At 34.4% G+C, this 20,162-nt stretch overlaps 4 protein-coding genes across 4 annotated transcripts; 3 read left to right on the top strand and 1 right to left on the bottom strand.

Annotated features, from left to right (window-relative positions):
• Positions 1 to 254: 254 nt before the first annotated feature.
• Positions 255 to 3,212, bottom strand: LOC131947724 (uncharacterized). The gene is made up of 3 exons (XM_059309013.1): positions 3,075 to 3,212; positions 1,674 to 1,894; positions 255 to 404 (listed from the first exon to the last, which is right to left on the bottom strand). Exons 1-3 carry the CDS (start codon positions 3,129 to 3,131, stop codon positions 380 to 382), a joined length of 303 nt encoding a protein of 100 aa, XP_059164996.1. The 5' UTR covers positions 3,132 to 3,212; the 3' UTR covers positions 255 to 379.
• Positions 3,213 to 5,676: 2,464 nt separating this feature from the next.
• LOC131947644 (uncharacterized) lies at positions 5,677 to 8,156 on the top strand. Its single transcript, XM_059308884.1, has 3 exons — positions 5,677 to 5,829; positions 6,849 to 7,069; positions 8,083 to 8,156. The coding sequence occupies exons 1-3, from the start codon at positions 5,683 to 5,685 to the stop codon at positions 8,105 to 8,107; spliced, it is 393 nt and encodes a 130-aa protein (XP_059164867.1). The 5' UTR covers positions 5,677 to 5,682; the 3' UTR covers positions 8,108 to 8,156.
• A 2,360-nt stretch (positions 8,157 to 10,516) lies between these two features.
• Positions 10,517 to 12,301, top strand: LOC131947699 (visinin-like protein 1). The gene is made up of 4 exons (XM_059308978.1): positions 10,517 to 10,608; positions 10,966 to 11,131; positions 11,377 to 11,597; positions 12,212 to 12,301. Exons 2-4 carry the CDS (start codon positions 10,985 to 10,987, stop codon positions 12,234 to 12,236), a joined length of 393 nt encoding a protein of 130 aa, XP_059164961.1. The 5' UTR covers positions 10,517 to 10,608; positions 10,966 to 10,984; the 3' UTR covers positions 12,237 to 12,301.
• Positions 12,302 to 17,552: 5,251 nt separating this feature from the next.
• LOC131947705 (uncharacterized) lies at positions 17,553 to 19,264 on the top strand. The gene is made up of 4 exons (XM_059308981.1): positions 17,553 to 17,639; positions 17,900 to 18,061; positions 18,559 to 18,782; positions 19,103 to 19,264. Exons 2-4 carry the CDS (start codon positions 17,909 to 17,911, stop codon positions 19,143 to 19,145), a joined length of 420 nt encoding a protein of 139 aa, XP_059164964.1. The 5' UTR covers positions 17,553 to 17,639; positions 17,900 to 17,908; the 3' UTR covers positions 19,146 to 19,264.
• The last annotated feature ends 898 nt before the right edge of the window (positions 19,265 to 20,162 follow it).

The raw sequence follows: 20,162 nt of genomic DNA, 5'->3' as shown, positions 1-20,162 counted from the left end.
TCTCTAAATCCTTTTTTTTTTTATGTTATGCTATTGAAACTTTTTATGCAGTTACTAGCCGTTTCGGCCAGGCGTCGCACTTATAATTTAAAGATTAACATAAAAAAAGAACAATATACTTTTTATTCTTGTTTGACAAAACTAGCATCTGTGTGGGTGTGAGAAAATGGCTGATTTACTTGCTACATTTTAACATGATACATCCATAAATTATAAGATCTACTCTGATTTTGTTTGATACATTTTCATATTCTAAGCTTCAAAATTTTAATCGTCATTTACGTTAAAACAAAACATAAAATTAGGACAAACAAATTATGTTTAAAAAGTCATTAATTATTATATTATTGATCAAACACCTTGTTAGCGACCAACAGACTCAAGTTGCTATAATCCTAAAGTATCTGAAAAACAATCGATACAATAATATCAGTGAGTGGCAAATAGAAAGAAAATTTTTAATAACAACATTAAATGTTAGCTAAATTTAGAATCAAATATAAGTAATGGCAATGTTTTTTTCTATCCAGATGTGTTGGCGGTGATCTCTGAGTGTGACATTTTGGTTGTTACAGATTTTTTTTTTTGCTAGTTACGAAATGTAGAGGGTTCGGCATGGTCGAGTCGGTAAAACTCATGGCTGTTAAACCGAAAAGTCTCGAGTTCGAACCCTCAGGCAGATGAGGCTCTTTAGCTGGGGACAGCCACTCTTCTAGGAAAGAACTCCAAAATCAAACAACTGCTGGCTTGTAGTTTTTTCTTGGTTAGACAAAGGCTATGGAAGCAAATCCAAAAAGAAAAAGCAGGCTGAAATCGGATTCAATGGCCTCAATGGCGCATAACCAGTTGACACAAACTATACTTAATTGTGCTGGAGGGGATCCCTTACAATACTAAAATTAAGAATGAAGAAGAAGAAGAAAGACGAAACATAGCTGATTACGGCGTATCCTACAAATACGTCCACATTTATTTATTCTTTCAAATAAAGAGTAAGCTTCAATGCGTTGAATAATAGAAAAATATTTACGTGATCTTGGCAACCCGTGTTTGGGGGATCACGTGCCTTGCCCCCCCCCCACCCCTCCCCTCCCCAATTACCAAAGTAGATAAAGTAGAGTTTGACTTACATCTGATACTCGTCCACCGTGATCATGCCGTTCCTGTTGGAGGATCACGTGCCCTGACCCCTCCCCCCCCCCCGACAGTACCAAAGTAGATAAAGTAGAGTTTGACTTACATCTGATACTCGTCCACCGTGATCATGCCGTTCCTGTTGGAGGATCACGTGCCCTGACCCCTCCCCCACCCCCGACAGTACCAAAGTAGATAAAGTAGAGTTTGACTTACATCTGATACTCGTCCACCGTGATCATGCCGTTCCTGTTGGAGGATCACGTGCCCTAACCCCTCCCCCCCCGGCAGTACCAAAGTAGATAAAGTAGAGTTTGCCTTACATCTGATACTCGCCCACCGTGATCATGCCGTTCCTGTTGGAGGATCACGTGCCCTGACCCCCCCCCCCCCGGCATTACCAAATTAGATAAAGTAGAGTTTGCCTTACATCTGATACTCGTCCACCGTGATCATGCCGTTCCTGTTGGAGGATCACGTGCCCTGACCCCCCCCCCCCCCCGGCATTACCAAAGTAGATAAAGTAGAGTTTGACTTACATCTGATACTCGTCCACCGTGATCATGCCGTTCCTGTTGAAGTCACAGATGGCGAACATGTCGTCGTAGTCGGCGTTGTTGAGCACGCCGTTGTTGTCAATGTCAAGGCCGGGGAAGACTCGACGGAGGTAAGAATGGACTTGAGGGTCAGTGTACACAAGGTCAACGTGGTGGTAGTATTCGGTACTGGTCACTTTGGCGTCGTTGTTCAGATCATGGGCCTGCATTGGTTGGGACAAATTCAGCTAAGCCATCAGTTGTATCAAGTATTTATATCAAAAGGGGATTAGGCGTACGGTTCATGTTCTTTTGTTCTAAAGAGTGGAGAAATGGGAGGGGTGGGGGGGGGGGGGGAATAGCGTATGAATGCGAACCCCAAATTCCCCAAAATTCCTAAGTTCAGACCCCCTAAGCAGATGTGGCAAATACCAAAATCAAACATTAGCTGTCTTGCAGATGTTCCTGGTTGAACGAAAACTATGGAATCACACCCAGAAAGAAAAGCAAGATAAAATCGAAGTAAAAAACTGCGCTGAAGGAAATAACTATGAACGACAAATCCAATATTACAATCTTAATTAAAATTAGAGATTTTTTTTAAAAGCGTAGACGCGCAAAATGGCATAGCTATTCATTATTTCACAAGGGTTTAATTCTATATCACAATTATCTTCACACACAAATATTTAAAAGTGATCATTACTCCTAGAATACGGTATTTTCAAAAATATCTTTTTAAGTAAACCTGTATTTTTACTTTAAGAAACCCTTTATTTAGTAATACTCATATCATTATCTCGGATGTTATCTTGAATCAGATTTAACAATAATATTTTATTATCCCCCGTTTTATAATCTCTATGTTTATGTTATATTTTAATGATGACCTACATAAACTATCTCAGGATAAAATATTTAAACTATAAAAGCTTAAATATTTCAAAGATACAGGAACGAACTATTTTATCAAGTAATCAATGTAATTGTTATCTTCAAGTGATTATAATTCATACGATAACTACAGCGCGTAACATCATCTTTTCTCTTTCGTGCCCACATGAAACAGATGATATAGGATTCATCTGTTTCAGGTAACTCGACATGTGAAGGGATCGTTTGGTCAGCACTATGCCCAGCTACCTTTGTTTCCCTAACGTGAGTTAAGTACCCATCAGAGCTGGGTGGACTCAGGACGTAGTATTTACTTGAACACGGATTCGAAAACTTTAGTTAGTAGCATTAGCCTAGCTCTCTACCGCAAGGCCACGCCGTCCCACAGCATGTATACTACGACAAAATTAAACTTTTGTTTAAATATTTCTACTGTATGTTAATGTATTTGTATAACAACAGTCTACACCAAAAACCAAAATGTAGAGTCAAGAGGGACACAACTCTTACGTCGTAGTAGATGAGCAGTTCGGCCTTGGTCACGTGCCCGTCATGGTTGAGGTCCATCCTTCTGAAAGGCTCGTACGCGATTTGTTGGATGGTCAAAGCATTTTCCACCAGTGGAAGACAGATAGCCAACAACAGAAAGACAAAACATTTTCTTTTCCTTAAAAATAAACATATAAAATATATAAATACAATTAAAAACAATTTTAAAGAAATATATATGTCTAACGGTGGGGGGGGGGGGGGGGGGGGGGTTGGTCATACTCGTTCATATACTCATGCATTCTCACTGAGAACGTCAAGTTTGCTAAACTTAAAACAACCAATCCTACTCTAAAACCAAAACTAAAGAATTAAAACATGTTGACACATAATACAATACGTGTATTTATCTTAACTATTTATTTAACTATTTATTTAACAACATGTTCCTTGCAAACACTCCAATTTAGGAAGATTTATGATGTTTATAATGCCTTACAATAGCAGAACTCGGGCATTAGACGACAGTTACAGTCTTAGAGAAACGGCAACATGATAGAATCAGGCAGACGGCAACATGACATCATGAGGCAGATGGCAACAGGACAACATTTAGTAAGCGGCGAATGGACAGCGCCGAGATTAAGAACGACATTCTTGCCTGATTATGTCTAAATTCTCTGAGTAATATCACAGAAAAAAAGTTTTTTTCTCTCTCAAACTCGTCTTCGATAAACAAATTTGACCATCGGCAACACACTCAAAATATCTCACTAGCCTGTTGTATAAACAAAAAATAGCACCCGATATACCACACCATAGCAACATCACTAACCAACAACACATGCCACACAAAAACACACAACTCACATCCTCTACACGAAAGTAATTTGATACAGGCTAACATACGCACAACTCTATACATTTAAAAAAAGGAAAGATAGTGGGAATCTGAGACATCTATAACAGTTCCAGCTCTCCAAACCTCTACCATACAGATATATTTCATAATATTTGATAAACATTTTATTTGTAATAGTTGTTGACTGTTCTAATGAGTAAAGTGCGCATGCTCATTCAGTGACCACGTAATAACTACCACCTGTCTTTAAAACAAAACTGAAAAGTCTGGTACAGCTGGCAGAAGTCTGTGTGTAGCGACACGGCTGAGCTAGGTGTGTAGTGTGACGTAATAAGAAGCAAAAATGGCTTACGCTATGCGCCAGTTGTTACGACGCTGTAGCTGAAGATAACCTCTGGCAGTTCCACTGATGCGAGATTTGTGTCTTGTAGCGTGGGCTGGCACCAGATTGGTTCTGTTAATTGGCTCTGTTAATTGGCTCTGTTAATTGGCGATGTTAATTGGCGATGTTATAATGGAATGATCTAGACATTTTTAAAAAGAAAATTATCTAACAGTCTTATCTATAAACGGCCGGAAATTTTACGCTAAAAAATGTTTGTTTTTTTTGTAAACATTTCGAAAATTTTGTAAACTAATAGATAAAAGAAACCAGATAACCAATTTTAACAATGCTTAAAACCACTAATTAAGCTCTTCATATATGCTATGCCACATAATTATAAACGAGGTTAATTAACATAAATGATTCCGATAATTTATGCTAATGTAAGATCTCTGTGCATGTTTTAGTTCATTTTTTAAAATTTGATTTGAAACCAGGATAATCTTTTTAGACATTTTTTTATTTTTGTATAACTGTATTCTTTTATACACTTACTTTTCAACAAACGAAATACTGTTGCTTAAGTGTGTTTTTTCATTTGCTGAAAAAAACCCAGATCTTTCGAATTCCGAGCTAAAATTGAACACATTTTATTACTTTCAGCTTTTTGTCTCCTAGATTTAAAGAAATGGTTTGCCACCATTTCTCGCCAGAGTTAGATAAGGCTGGTAGCAGTCCGTCATGAAGGTGACACATGCAAGTACAGGTCCTCACTACCACTAGGTCTTTCCTGCCTGTCTGAAAGGTAAGTGGGCTTTGACTTTTTGCTGTTTTTGCAGGACAATTCCATTATCTATATATACATTTTGACTGGTAGGCCTACTTCGCTAAAAGGTCAAATAACGAATTTTTTTAGTATAAGCCTTACCATTGTTTGATGAGAGAGTATGTAATTGTGGATTCGGGGAAATTGAATTAAAATGTTGAATTTGACTCGACTGTGCATGAAAGACGATAAATGGTAAATAAAAAAGTTCACAGAAAAAAAGGCTGTAAGAATTATTTAACCCCCAAGCCATTTTTTTGGTATGAAACAAGTATAGGCCAAGCACGGCGTGGTCGAACGGTAGAATCTACTACTGCTAAAAAATCGCAACTTTGCACGTGTTGTTAAAGTTACCAGATGATCGCTATCTGGCGAACTATTTGAATTTATGTCGGTCGACAAAGTCCGCTACTTTACTCCCCCCCCCCCCCCTGCTCCATAGCATAATCGAATAGGAAGCAATGTGTTTTTTTTTTAAATATAGAAACATTTTTGTTTTTGCAACTGACATATTCACTTTCCTAGTTTTGGTCAAGCCTGAAATAAAGATGTGAAGTTCTGTCGTTAAGTGTGGATGTCGCTATCTCTCTCGTTACAGGAACTCAAGAACTCAATCATGTCCCTCCTGTACGTTCTTCTCGTCTGCCTGCCACTGTTGGCCCTCGGCCAGGATCTGACTGCCATCGCATACGAGTCTTTCAGAAGGATGGATTCTAATCATGATGGCCATATTACAAAAGCGGAAATCCTACATTATTTCGATGTAGGATATATTTAATTTGTATATATAATCTATACAAATTAACCCTTGTCATTATCGTCTAGGTTTTGCTAGTCCTGTCTAAGTTTAAATGAGAACTAAAATATGTATGTGTGTTTAAATATTTATTACGGAGTGAAATTAACGTACACTCAATGTCGAGGCGCCTTGACAGTTGTGTTAACAAGACCACGCCTCAACATCTATGATCCAAGAAATATAGCGCCGGAAAGTTTTAAAATTAAATACACGCGTTTAAAAGTACACGGCTGATATGCAGTGATGAAATTGTCCTAAAATTTTCCGGCAGCATTTCTACTGAAATCGCAGGAACGCGAGGGACGGCTACGCTAGTAGATATATACGTTAATAACGTTGTGGATATTATTATATATATATAAATATATATATATATATATATATATATATATATATATATATATATATATATATATCCATATATATATATATATATATATATATATATATATATATATATATATATAATATATATATATATATATATATTATATATATATATATATATATATATATATATATCCATATATATATATATCCATATATATATATATACATATATATATATATACATATATATATATTTTATAAATATATATATATATATATATATATTATATATATATATATATATATATATATATATAAATATATATATATATATATATATATATATATATATATATATATATATATTATATAATATCCATATATATATATTATATCCATATATATATATATACATATATATATATATATATACTATATATTATATTTATAAATATATATATATATATATATATATATATATATATATATAGTATATATATAAATATATATAAATATATATATATATATATATATATATATATATATGTAAACACAATATAATTATTTTCGAAATCTAATTATATAAAAAACGAATGTATATAGATTCTCAAAAAATATGTCCACTGAGATGAGTTTGAAAATGTCATACTCAGGGCTACGATATAAACAACGACGGTCACGTGACCAAAGTTGAGTACGGGCAGCACGTTGATACAATTTTCCACGACTCAGCTACCATCCAAGTCCTACACCGCATCTTCCCCGGCCTGGACAGCGACAACAACAACATCCTCAACAACGCCGACTACAACGACGTCTTCGCCATCGCTGACGCCAACCACAACGGCCAACTTACCTTAGATGAATATGAGAGGTGAAAGATGCTAGAATTTTGTTTCGTCTTTGTTCATGGTCAACTTGCCTTAGATGAATATGAGAGGTGAAAGAGGTCGCAATTTTGTTTGTCTTTGTCCGTGCATATGATGATGACGCGTCAACATTACAATTGTTCAAAGAACTATGCTGACTGACTAGCAAGTTTAATATTCAACAACTCTGGTAATTCCTGCAGAATGCTAACCACAACTTACTGATCAATTCACCTAACGCCTGATTCTCTTATAATTTGATAACAGTACTAAGTTAAGGTGCTTGATAGGATCTAAACTGGACATTATATAATTCTAATGTTTTAGTTTTAATTCAGTTGAATTATATCAGAAATAGGCTACACGTGAATCTAAAATTTAAATTCCCACAAACAACAAAAAAATAACAAACAAAAAAAAACAACACATAGACAAAGTAGAGACGATTATACTTTTTCTTCCAAAAATTATACAAACAGCGGAGAAATAAATGAATCATTTTTTTTTTATTTTCGTACTCGTTTTAGCTATTTTCGATATCGGACGATAACAAACAATCACATTTGGTGTTTCTCATTTCGTTGAGAAAGGTCAGAAAATGGTCTTTTAGAGACCGCGAGCTGCTGATTGTATTTTAAAGTAAATATTTTTTGTCGTAGTGTCGGCTTCATACATTATGAAATACTAACACGGAGAAAAAGAAGACAAATCTATTAAAAAAACCATCATAATAACAAACTTTTAACGTAATAAGTAATAAATATAAATAAATAAAACTAACTTGCTTTCTTTAAAAAAAAAAAAACATTGGTCTCTTGTAAAATTTCCTACACGTTTTGGCAACGAAAGCTTTTACAAAAGAAGCAAAAGTGTTTTATTTTCTTATTTTCATTGCATTTAAAATCTTGTTAGCTAAAGGATTTTTATGAGTGTTTTATTTTTTTATTAATCATTAAAATTGTTGTAAAATGTTTATTGTCAATAGTTACCGATTAATTAAAAATTATCTTACTTCCAGGTACTTCAAAATAATTGCCACGTAAAATACAGCCAATCAAAAGGAACGTTTCATTGTGAATAAATATGGATTTTTAAAAACTTTGTTTTCGTTTTCTTTTTTTAAAGGTTGATCAAATTCTCTTTTTTTCTCATTTACCTTTCTACAAAGGTAAAAAAATAAAATTTAGTTTCTTATACTTCAATGATATTACTTCAAATGAAATCGGAATTTAGAAATGGTATGTATGTGCGTGATGACAACGCTTTTTTTTTCGGGCAAACAGGAAAAACGTTCTTTGATAAAGATGTTTTACTTCAATATTAAGAAATTATTCAAGCAATACTATAGTATATGTTTATTCAAATAAAAACTTGCATTTAATAATACTTTGCTCACATCTAAATTATTTTAGTTTTTAATTACTACAAACATTCTAAATTCTACTTATTTCATTTTACTTTAAAATGCATATTATGATTTATTAAGTACGCACGCCACGATAGCAAGCAAGAAACAAACAACTTTAAAGTCGGTCAATTCAGTCAATTAATCATTTTATTTTGCCTGGGTGAGGAGATGAGTGTTTGATGAGATTTTATAACTGTTTTAAAACAGAACCACAAAGAGTCTTATCCTTGGCGCCGGTGTCAAGATTTTCCCTTTTATTTCACATTTTGGACACATTTCAATTCACAAAAACGGAGAACCCAAAGTTAGAATATTTAGAACCTGCGGATTTTTAAAATATATTTGTGTTGTTTATTTTTCATTCTTTTTTTTTAAATTTGTCATTTTCCCCCATTGAATATTTTTTTTAGAATCTAAAGTTTTCGTTGGAATTTGTTGGTTTTTAGTGAGGTTTTAGAAGAAGGTGCTTACACGCAACAAAGCCCAGCTGTCTCAACATACGATACTCACTATGTGGACTTTTGTTATAGTCAACACAATTTTTATCATGCAATTTATTTAATTAGGTAGAAGCATGGTGTTATTCGAAATGTATTTTATTAGTATTTTTTCTAAAATTTTCGTTTAATATTGCATGTTTATTGTTTTATTTTACAAATGCATTTATAGTAATTAAAAATAAATATATGAGCAAGAGTACATTTAAGTTTCTTATTATTAAAATTGTTGTATAATGTATGTGGTTCATTGCCCTGTGTGAAATCGTTTGGAGGTAGGTTTGGGAAAAGGTACTGAATAAGTTATAACATAATGCTACATGCTGGGGTATGAAATTGTTTTGTTACGTCCTTCAAGCTAGGGTTGTATGTTACACGTCTACATCCAAACCTATTAGTGTGATCAGCCCAGAGCTGCAACCTGTAAATGGTTCCTGGACATCAAAGTTCAATCATTGCACAAAATTGCATTTACTGTAAACGTATCCTAAACTTAGATCAACTGCTCTTATCTCCTCTATGAATTTCAAACAAACGAACATATGTTGAAATTTGAACACATATTGAGAGTTGAATAGTAGCTTCACAATGCGGGGAAAGAGGGGGTAGGGTTGTGGATCACACCGGATGATACCGTATTTGACGGTGTCAAATGTGCTAAATTGCAGAGAAAAAAATCTACGTAAGTTTTTTAGTGAAAGACTAATTCCACAGATAAAACAAAAATCAATAAAGATAATTAACAGACCCACAGCATAAAATCTGGGACCGATGTTTAGACCTGTACATCAGTATTGACAAATGTCTTTTATTCTCCTTGTGACTGATACATGCATATCAAACGTGGTGACACTTTTAATGAACTCGACCAAGTTACCTCGGCGTACTTAAAGCTCTATCGCTACACAATTAAGTATAAAAAATAACGAAAGTTCAGAACAGTAAGTAAGAGTTTATATAAGTCTTATCTTGAACGATAAGAGACACGTTTAAAAAAATAATTACACCGTTTTACCTTATTTTTTTTTTGGTGTTTGCAAACTGAAATCTTAGTACTCAAGTACGAGTGTAAATATGTAAACTTTTTAAATGTCTGATTTATATGAGGGACAAATTTGTTATAGTACCCCCGTCTATGCAGTAGTACTGTAAAGAGTAGTATTTACATCTGTTTTTGTTTGTGTAAGGCTAGTATTATTATCTATAAGATCTGTGTCTTTTGTCGTGAGCAGTCAACAGATTGTCTCTTCTAATTTGCTATGTCACATGAAGTGATCAACATCCTTAAAATGAATGCATCAGAATGTCTTATCTTTAGAGGGCAGGAACTATGATTCGCCTTTTTTTTTAGCAAAGTTCTAAATTTTTTATTATATAAAGTATTTGTAATTTATAAATAAATGGACTTTACACTTTGTTTAGTCTCAGATTTAAAAATATGCTTTGACACGACTTCATGCCCGAGCGAGATAAAACTAGACAATTTCACCTAGGTTAAACTCCATTTGAGATTTTTTAAAATACATATTTAAACTTAACAAAAACCTGTTCATTTCTCACAGACTGGGGAACAGACCATCATAAAAGTGACACCCGCACCGCTTAGATTCACACTACCACTGTCCTACCTGTCTGAAAGGTAAGTTGGCTCACAGATTAGCAAGAGGTTCAAACACGTTGAAGAGAGATGCGAAAAAGTTAGGTGCCTTTCAAGATATCATTTCTGGCAATCAACTTGAGAGATTTAAAATTTCTGAATGTTCTGAGATGCGTAAACCGATAAATTACCGGGGTGATTTGAACCTGTGGGTCGACAGATCTACTACTTGACCACTCCACTGCATAGTCTAGCCGTTTACTAAACTACGTATTGATTTTATATCGAAACTTTTTTGTTACAATTAATAAATTCACTTACCGAGTTTTGCTAAATCCTGAAATCAAAATACTCAATTGTGTCGTAAACTGTGGATAACACTGTTCTTTCTTTTTACAGGAACTCAAATAACTCAATCATGTCCCTCCTACACGTTCTTCTCGTCTGCCTGCCACTGTTGGCCCTCGGCCAGGATCTGACTGCCATCGCTTACGAGTCTTTCAGAAGGATTGATGCCAACCATGACGGCCATCTTACTAAAGCCGAAGTTCTAAACTATTTCGATGTATGTTTTGCACTATTATCAAATATTATCAAATTTAATAAATCATTTATATAAAATAATAAATTAATATCAATTAATGTACAATTGTATATCTATCTATATATATATATATATATATATATATATATATATATATATATATATATATATATATATATATATATATATATATATATATATATATATACTTATATATATTTGTAATATAAACATATACTTAGTTGAGTTTTAAATGTCTTGCACAGGCCTACGATCTGAACAACGATGGCCACGTGACCAAAGTTGAATACGGCCAACGTGTCGACTCAGTTTTCCACGACCCAGCCGTCAACCAGGTCCTCCACCGCATCTTCGACGGCCTGGACAGCGACAACAACAACATCCTCAACAACCACGACTACGACCGTATCTTCGCCACCGCCGACGCCAACAACAACGGCCAACTTACCCAAGCTGAGTTCGACAGGTAAATGTTCCTACAGTTTTACATTGTCTTTATCTATGGATACATTCACGATCCGTTCTTTGAACAATTGCATGACTGACCGCAAGTTTACTAAGCATCAACGTTGATACCTCCTGTAGACTGTGAATATACTGTCTTAATCTATGGATAAAACGACAATTATGTTGACGTTACTATTTTTATAATTGCCTGCAAGGTGGGTCATCAACTTTGATACTTCTGCATATTGCTGCTAACTACAATCTATTGTCCGATTCTCATACGTTTTATTGTGCCAAGTTTAATTTAGATAAAATGTATGGAGATGTTATAATTATAATGATATAGTTTTATAACAAAGGAATAGCATAAGAAATAAACTTAATGATCCTCCAAAAATTAAAAAAAAACTCAGAGGCGGGTGTACTTTTTCTTCTAAAAATTAAACAAAAACGTAGCAATAAAAACAATTGTTTTACCGTGAAACTCACTCGTGTTATTTGTAATATCTTATAAAAATAGCACTTGATTAAAAAAATATAATTAAAATAATTGTAAAATCTTTCATTTCTATAATAAAAAACGTTTGTTGATTATTTATATTTATATATATATATATATTTTTTTACTTTCAGATACTTCAAAATCATCGCCGTTTAAGATATAGCCGATCTAGGAGATTTGTTTTGTTGTGAATAAATATGGAATTTAATTTCTTTTAACAATGCTTTCGTTTTCTTTTTGTTAAGAGAAATCAAATGTCAGTATTTTAAAACAAAAAATGCATGTGTATGTATTGTTAAAATGTTTAATTTTGAGACAACAAAATTTAAATAAATTGTTTGTTGCATTACATTTTAGCAAATTGTAAGAATTATTTTACATCTTTGAAAAAAAACCCCCAAAAACTGACATACTATCATCAATAGTATCTACAAAGTTAACGAAATAAAACAAAGCGGGAGTGATCTCGCATCAACGTTAATATATATATTCTTATATAACAGTTAGGTTTGGAGTTTGCTGTCAGTGAAAGAAATATAGCCGTTTGTGATAAAAACTGTTGATTTTGAAAAAAAAACACATAGAAGTAAAGATTATGAACATTGATTATGGTATAAGAGTATCAAATTCTGAGCCAAATAACCTATTACAAAGAACTAAGTCTTTATTCTATTATACACACTTTAACGAATTAAATCATTACTTCCTTTTGCCTGAAATAACTATAGATAAATTTGAAGTGCTTCGCCTTCAATTTTAGAATCATTTAGTAAGTAGTTCTAAAGAGCGTTATAGTTTTACTTCTGACAATTTTGAGAGTTCCAACGTTGAAAAAAACGAAAGAAAATGTAAGAACATAATGCGTTAAAAAAACATCTATCACAAGCGTACTCGATTGTATCAATACAACACAAGTAGAGACCACATGATCATAACTTTGACAAATTGATCAAGCATAATTTAAAATTTCTTAATTTCGATTTAGCTTTATCAAGTAGTTGTGATTCAAAGTTTTTGCATTACATAATTCAAAGCAGCTTACAAAAGCAACACAAAATAATCTTGCTATTGATTTCCTTTAAAAAATGTAAGTTCTTTATTTAAAGATTTTTCATAACCACATACACATATTAAACCAATGCATGAAACCTGTAGTAATCTAGACATTTAAATCTATGTCTTGTCGAAAAATCGAACTAAAGCAATGTAAAAACACACCTTTTCCTTATCAATCTAGTTCAACATCAACAGACGAAAAAGTTAACTAATGTAACTGAACCCAACTTTAAGCTCATTCCTATCTTCTTTTAACGTATTTTTTATTAGTGGTGCCGGTTCCAGAGCTTCATTAGTAAAGATCAGTAGACAATTTTTATTTAGCTTGAAAAAAATAATAATGCCATTGACCCCTAAGTATAGACATCATACAGGTTAAAATTGCAGTTTTTTTAACGAAAGGGGTGCGGGGGGGGGGGGGGGGGTGAGGACCGCACCGGGTGACACCATTTAGGGTGTGACACCATGGCGAAAAATATATTGTAGAAAAATGCTTTTTGTCAGTTCATAATTAGTAAGAGTGAATCCACTTGTATTAATAAATGACTGTAGATAACCATCTTTACTATTAACTGTGCACACTTTAAATCTGTCATCGGGGGGGGGGGGGGGTGGCACCAGTTAAAGAATGTAGAGAGGAATAAAGGCTTGTGTTGTATTTTGATTAACAGATAAGTCAATCTGCGGCAGTAGAGGAGGTGACACCAAAATCTAAAGATTTACGATAAAAACGACGCTTTTTCCGCATTAATTAATAGGTGGACAGTGCGCACAAATCGATGCCATTTGGCAGAATGGGAAGGTGATGTCACGAATTGCAACTATATATAGGCCTATGTAGACCTTTATATATGGTTCCATGACAAATGATCTCAGGACAAATGATCTCAGACAAAATATCTCAGAAAAAAATATCTCACGGACAAATAATCTCAGGACAAATGATCCCAGGACAAATGATCTCAAGGACAAATGATCTCACGGACAAAAGATACCAGGACAAAATATATCAGGACAAATAATATTATGGACAAATCATCTCAAACAAAATATCTCAGACAAAATATCTCACAGTAAAATTTTAATATTATGTACGATGATTTTAGTGGCTTTGACCTTTTTTTTAATTGACTGTCAATATGGTTTTGTTTACTCTTTTTACTCATAATAATTGATTGTTATAAAATGAATTTGTTAAACTTAACAAACAAATGTGAATGGGTCTTCAGGTTCGTAACTTAAAACTGTTGTTTTACTGCATCATCAACAAAAAAAAATAAAGTTTACGTTACTTTGCTGGCAGGTACATCGTTATGATCACACATTTCCAATACTATGTGATCATGTATTGTGTGAACTTTCGCTTTAGCCTACATGTTCTTACTTGACATTTCCAAATCTCTTTGCCTGCTGCTCTACTTATGGCTTTTATAAACAGAAATTCATTCGAAACTAATGCCCTATACCCTATGTGCGAGGTAACGAAAGAGGCCTTAGCAGAGTAACCACCACTAATACTGCTTTGTTTTCTTGTACGCTATGACAAACTTCGCTCCGCGATGACCGCTGTTGTTTAAATTAGCATTTGTCTTCTGATCACTAAGGTGTGACCGACGCATAACAGTTGACTTTGGATGCTAGTTGTATTGTCCATGGAGGTCGGATGTCTTTCCAATAAGGCATGTCTCTGCCATCAAAGCGGGCGGCCACCTTGATTCCAAGGTGTGTCTTTATTATTTCATTCCCGTTGATCTAATTTCGTCCACCTGCCGTGGTAGGATTGTCTCATGTTTGTCAAGCCCACCTACGGGGTCTATCGAAAAAGTTTCTTTAATCTTCGCATACTGTATTAGTAATCTTAATTTTAAATGTTTAGTACAATATGTCAAATTTATACGGTCAGCATTTCTTACAATTATTATATAGGCCTATAAACAATATTAAACATAGTAAACAAAACCATATGACAGTCAATTAAAAAATGTTCAGATCAACTAAAATTATCCAATACACTTTTAAAATTTTGCTGTGAGATATTTTGTCTGAGATATTTTGTCTGAGATCATTTGTCCATGGTATCTTTTGTCCTGATATATGTTGTCCTGGCATCTTTTGTCCGTGAGATCATTTGTCCTTGAGATCATTTGTCCTGAGATCATTTGTCCTGAGATCATTTGTCCATGAGATATTTTGTCTGAGATATTTTGTCTGAGATCATTTGTCCTGAGATCATTTGTCCTGTCACCATATATTTATATATATATATATATATATATATATATATATATATATATATATATATATATATATATATATATATTATATATATATATATATATATATATATATATATATATATATATATAACAGGTATTTTTCGGTGGGGGGGGGGGTGACACCATGAGGTCCCCGCATCCCAGTAGCTGGTGACACCCGACCTCGCTACGCCACTGCCTAGTTTGTAGCGAATTTTGAAAATATAATTCAAATTGAAATAATGTTTTTAGTTAACGATATATTTAAAGCCACTACGGTTATGTGATGCTATTTTGAGGTATAAACCATAAACACGTTTATGCTTCCATCAAACTGTTTTGTCAAACTAAACACTGTAAATCAAAATAAATCTTATAGCGTAAGATAAACCCCACCCTACTTAACATTATATTTTTTTACCCTTACACTTAGTATATTATAAACTTTAGCACTAATACTAATATATCCGATAGTTTAAGGGTTAATTTATTTTGACAAATTTAAAAAGGATGATAAAGAAGGTATCATGAGCCCAAATGATCCAGAAAATCAAAACCTATCCTAATATATTAGCTAGCTTTAACAAAACCTTCGCAATGACTTTTATCTTACCCAGTGTTTCTTCCAGACTTTTTTCTCCGGGGGGGCACTTGAAATCTTCGGGGGGGGGGGGCGGTAAACTTTCTTCGGGGGGGCGGACACAGTTAAAAGTATATATTTTCTATATAAATTATATAAATTTTATTTCGTTCGGGGGGGGGGGGGGCGGTAAAAATTTTTCGGGGGGGGGGGGGGGGGGGGCTTCGCCCCCCCGAAGAGATGCCTGGAAGAAACTCTGATCTTACCCAAACCCTTAAGCTATGACCTAATGGGTCGTCTTTGAATTATGTCATCCTTTTCGCATTTTACCAATTCGAAATTAGAGTTTTAATCAAGGATGAAAATAACTAAAGGAATGCAATTTATTACTTATATTGTAATGTAAATATAACTTGTGTAAATCTAACCTCAATCAAGGCAAATAATGTGTATAGTTTTCATCAGATGAAATTAATATCTTGAAGGCTAATGCTTTTATTTTAATACTTCGTTATTTATACATCACGTTAATTAAAGGGTTGAATTGAAAAATAAACAATGATTTTAGAATTGATAATTTATTGAATGTTCTAGACATCACATTATTTTGTATAAGAATTAAACCATCACGTATATCTCACAATAGTAAACGAATGCAGTCTTTAATTGTAAGCAAGTCTTCTATAACAAACATTTTCACCACACATGTACACAGAAAGTCTAGTTCTCTCGTCAAGTTTTGATTTGTATATTATGTTCTCGTGCTGACATCTATGTGTTATCTGGTCTATATGTTCAGAGTTCTATAATTATAAAACACGATTCTTGGTTCTGTTCTTATCTTTGCACTTTCCATGTTCGTCTATTACTGATTTGTTCTTGATTGCAATGTAAGGAAATACCTCCAACAAAAGTCAACTTCTTATGCTCTATATAAGACGTTGACTCCTATTTAAGCCTGTTTTTCTTTCTAGATCTACTTCCATAGCCAGAGTTTCTTCCAGGCCCCCAGTCTACCGCCACCCCCACCCCGAATGAAATGGAATTTATATAGAAAATTTATACTTTTACCAGTGTCCAGTGTCCGCCCCCCCCCCCCGAAAATTTTAGTCCATTTTTATAACCATTTTATCTAGCCCATGACTAAGCATTCTCGCGACAAGCAGTGCTTCTTTAACAAAACTTTTCTCGGAGAGGGGATGGGGTACTGGAAACTTCCTGGTGGGATGGTGGACACTGGGTAGATCTTGTATTATCTAAATATATATATATATATATATATATATATATATATATATATATATATATATATATATATATATATATATATATATATATATATATATATATATTACATTATTTCAATGGAGGGGGGGGGGGGCGGCGAGTGCATGACACTCTACTAACCACAATCTCGTTTTCTTGTAGAAAAAAATATTTTCCTAACCTACAAGCAACAGTTCATTAGGTAGAATGTTAAAACTGTTTAAAAAAACAACTTTTTGATTTATGCAAATTTAATTATAAAAAACCCTAATTAGGTTACAGCCCACGATAAACATACCAGATGTCTTTTCCCAGGCAGCGCCGATAAAAGGTGAGCTACGGCGTGGAGATTACATCCAGATTACATCCTTACATCTACGCCTGACCTGTAGCTTCTGTCAAGTAAGTTTTGTAAGTTTGAAAAAAAAAACGTATTTATGAAAATAATAAAGGTCTATTCTTCTAGGAATGCGATGTAAATCTCATTACTGTAGATAAGTTGATTTGAATATTGATATTTAAATATTATTTCGTAATTTTTAAAAACTAACTGAACTGTGTACCATAAGAAAGCATATCACTAGTAAATTAAATAAGTTATTCAACTGTGTGTGTGTATTGTATACAACAACGTAACTTAACAACACAATGTTCACTAACAGCTCACAGCCATGTCCTACCTGATCGCCCTACTTCTTGTCCTGCCCCTCGCTGTCTACTGCCAAGTCCCAAACCTTGACGCCATCACGGCTGATGCCTTCAGAAAGTCTGACATAGACGGCGATGGCAACATTGAGCGTCCAGAGGTCGATCAATACTTTCAGGTATTTGTTTCAGGTTTTTTTTTAAATTCTGTACAAATAATAAGACATACTAATATACAGCTTGCGTACGGCATGGTCGTATACTAGAGAGTTTAATTGCTAAACCGAAAGTCTCAGTTTCGAATCCAAGGCTCGAGTACAAATGATGTAACTGAGTCAACTCAGCTGTAATGGGTACCTGACTCCTGACTCAAGTTAGGGATAGTTAAAGCTGACCACAATTCGCTTTATAAGTCATGACAACAAATGAACTTTAATACACCTGTCCAATAAACTCTAAGGTTTGAAAGAATAATTTACTTAGTTAACAATCTACCACCCCCTCTCCCCCATACAGAATCCTGTCTACGCCACTGGGTAGGTACATTCAGAACCTCTAGTTTCTACATCATGTTAACTGCTATTCCCGTACCATTTTTATCCTGTTAAAAGAAGAATCAATAGATAGGCCTATAGTATTGCATATATTATCTACATCATCCTTACCGTCTCCCCAGAAATACGACACCAACCACGACAACCGCATCACCCAGCACGAGTACAGCCTCCAGGTGAACTCCACCTACGCCCACGACCCCCAGGTCACCCACATCCTCCACAGCCTGTTCGACGGTCTCGACTTCAACAACGACCGCCATCTGGATACAGCCGACTACGACCATTTCTTCACCATCACAGACTCCAACAACAACCAACTTCTCAGCTTTGACGAGTTCTCCAAGTAAGTTTTTATCGCTGGTTTTCGGGTGAGTTTCAGTCAGTTGCGACTTGCATGGGGTAACTATTCAAGTTATCAGATGTTTTGTTTATTGACTATAGTTATCTTTACAAAATTGAAAATAAAATATTTCTTTAATAAAAGCTTTGGTAGCTAATGACATTTTTTTACATATATTAGCGATAAAAGCTTTAATGAAAGAAAGCAAATTAGTTTTTTTTTTCTTGTTTTTGGGGCAGGGCATTCAAACGCTATGAAGTTTATTTATATTTGTTTGATATAGTTTACAACTGTATATAATGCAACGTTGTTTTATATTTCAGGGTTTTCAAGGGTGCGCTACAAGCTGCGATTGCAGGAAACTAATAAGCCACTGTAAACTGTTTTGTTAGCATTTCCTGAACTGTACTCTAGAATAAGAGGATTAACACATTATATGATTTGATACATGAGAATATAATACATCTTTTTATGCTTTAAATTTATTATTCGTTATTGTCTAATAGTGTTCTTTGTGTTAAAATACTGTTAGAATGTGTGGAGGAAGGGGGGTGTTAAATTTCCTGCACTGCATCTTCTTCAACTTTTCCCGTTCGTGCCCAAGACACGTGAAGCAGATGACGTAGAGTTCATCTGTTTCAATGACCTCGGCATACAAGGAGATACTATGACCAGCGCTATGCACAGCCTACATTGCTTCCCTAGAGTGAATCAGGTACGAATCAATGCTGGGTGGACTAGAGGACGTCCTACAGATTTCCAGCCAGTGATCCGAACTCGAGACTTTCGATTTAGCAGTCGAATGCTGATGTCCCATAATATTTTGTTTTGAACTGGTCATGTGAAGTGGTTAAATGACCGAAGCGTTCAGTTTCAAGCAGGCGTTGTGCTTAGATATATGAGAATTATGCGCCGTACGATACAAGGCAAAGCAGTCATAATGTGAAAGAAAGTTTCACACACACAGAAGTCCCACTATGACACGCTACATAGACAGCGTAGTCAGGAAGAAGGGTGTATGATCGCTAACTCCAAAAATCCCGAGATCGAACCCAATGAAGGTGAAGCTGGTTAGCGGGCGACAGCAGCCATCTGGGAGAGGAAACTCTAGAACCAAACAACTGATGCTTTTAGATCATTCTTCGATGAATGAATGCTATAAAAAGTATAGGATTGTTGTGAACTCGGCCACGCCTTTACGGGTGATCCAGTGCGTCACGCAACATATAAGACGACAAAACCACAAAAGGGTTACAAAACACGACTAAAAGAAATAAAGGTTCGTTAACAATAAAGAATTTAGTACTATACACACTATCTACACAACACAGACTATTCTAAAGATAAATACATACGCTAGAACACAAACTAAGATACAGTGGC

The sequence above is a fragment of the Physella acuta genome, unplaced genomic scaffold (assembly GCF_028476545.2).
Source record: "Physella acuta isolate Inbredline_101_S28 unplaced genomic scaffold, ASM2847654v3 ptg000604l, whole genome shotgun sequence".
Classification (NCBI taxonomy): domain Eukaryota; kingdom Metazoa; phylum Mollusca; class Gastropoda; family Physidae; genus Physella; species Physella acuta.
This window is presented reverse-complemented; position numbering and strand designations above follow the sequence as displayed.

What these genes read in the sequence shown, in the direction of transcription:
- LOC131947699 (XM_059308978.1), top strand. Translation starts at nt 10,985, where the DNA reads ATGTCCCTCCTACACGTTCTTCTCGTCTGCCTGCCACTGTTGGCCCTC. An exon ending in AAGTTCTAAACTATTTCGAT is followed by an intron (nt 11,132 to 11,376) that starts GTATGTTTTGCA and finishes TGTCTTGCACAG; the next exon opens with GCCTACGATCTGAACAACGA. An exon ending in ACCCAAGCTGAGTTCGACAG is followed by an intron (nt 11,598 to 12,211) that starts GTAAATGTTCCT and finishes TTTTACTTTCAG; the next exon opens with ATACTTCAAAATCATCGCCG.
- LOC131947705 (XM_059308981.1), top strand. Translation starts at nt 17,909, where the DNA reads ATGTCCTACCTGATCGCCCTACTTCTTGTCCTGCCCCTCGCTGTCTAC. An exon ending in AGGTCGATCAATACTTTCAG is followed by an intron (nt 18,062 to 18,558) that starts GTATTTGTTTCA and finishes CCGTCTCCCCAG; the next exon opens with AAATACGACACCAACCACGA. An exon ending in AGCTTTGACGAGTTCTCCAA is followed by an intron (nt 18,783 to 19,102) that starts GTAAGTTTTTAT and finishes TTTATATTTCAG; the next exon opens with GGTTTTCAAGGGTGCGCTAC.
- LOC131947724 (XM_059309013.1), bottom strand. Translation starts at nt 3,131, where the DNA reads ATGGACCTCAACCATGACGGGCACGTGACCAAGGCCGAACTGCTCATC. An exon ending in AACTGCTCATCTACTACGAC is followed by an intron (nt 1,895 to 3,074) that starts GTAAGAGTTGTG and finishes CAACCAATGCAG; the next exon opens with GCCCATGATCTGAACAACGA. An exon ending in ACGGTGGACGAGTATCAGAT is followed by an intron (nt 405 to 1,673) that starts GTAAGTCAAACT and finishes ATTGTTTTTCAG; the next exon opens with ATACTTTAGGATTATAGCAA.
- LOC131947644 (XM_059308884.1), top strand. Translation starts at nt 5,683, where the DNA reads ATGTCCCTCCTGTACGTTCTTCTCGTCTGCCTGCCACTGTTGGCCCTC. An exon ending in AAATCCTACATTATTTCGAT is followed by an intron (nt 5,830 to 6,848) that starts GTAGGATATATT and finishes TGTCATACTCAG; the next exon opens with GGCTACGATATAAACAACGA. An exon ending in ACCTTAGATGAATATGAGAG is followed by an intron (nt 7,070 to 8,082) that starts GTGAAAGATGCT and finishes TCTTACTTCCAG; the next exon opens with GTACTTCAAAATAATTGCCA.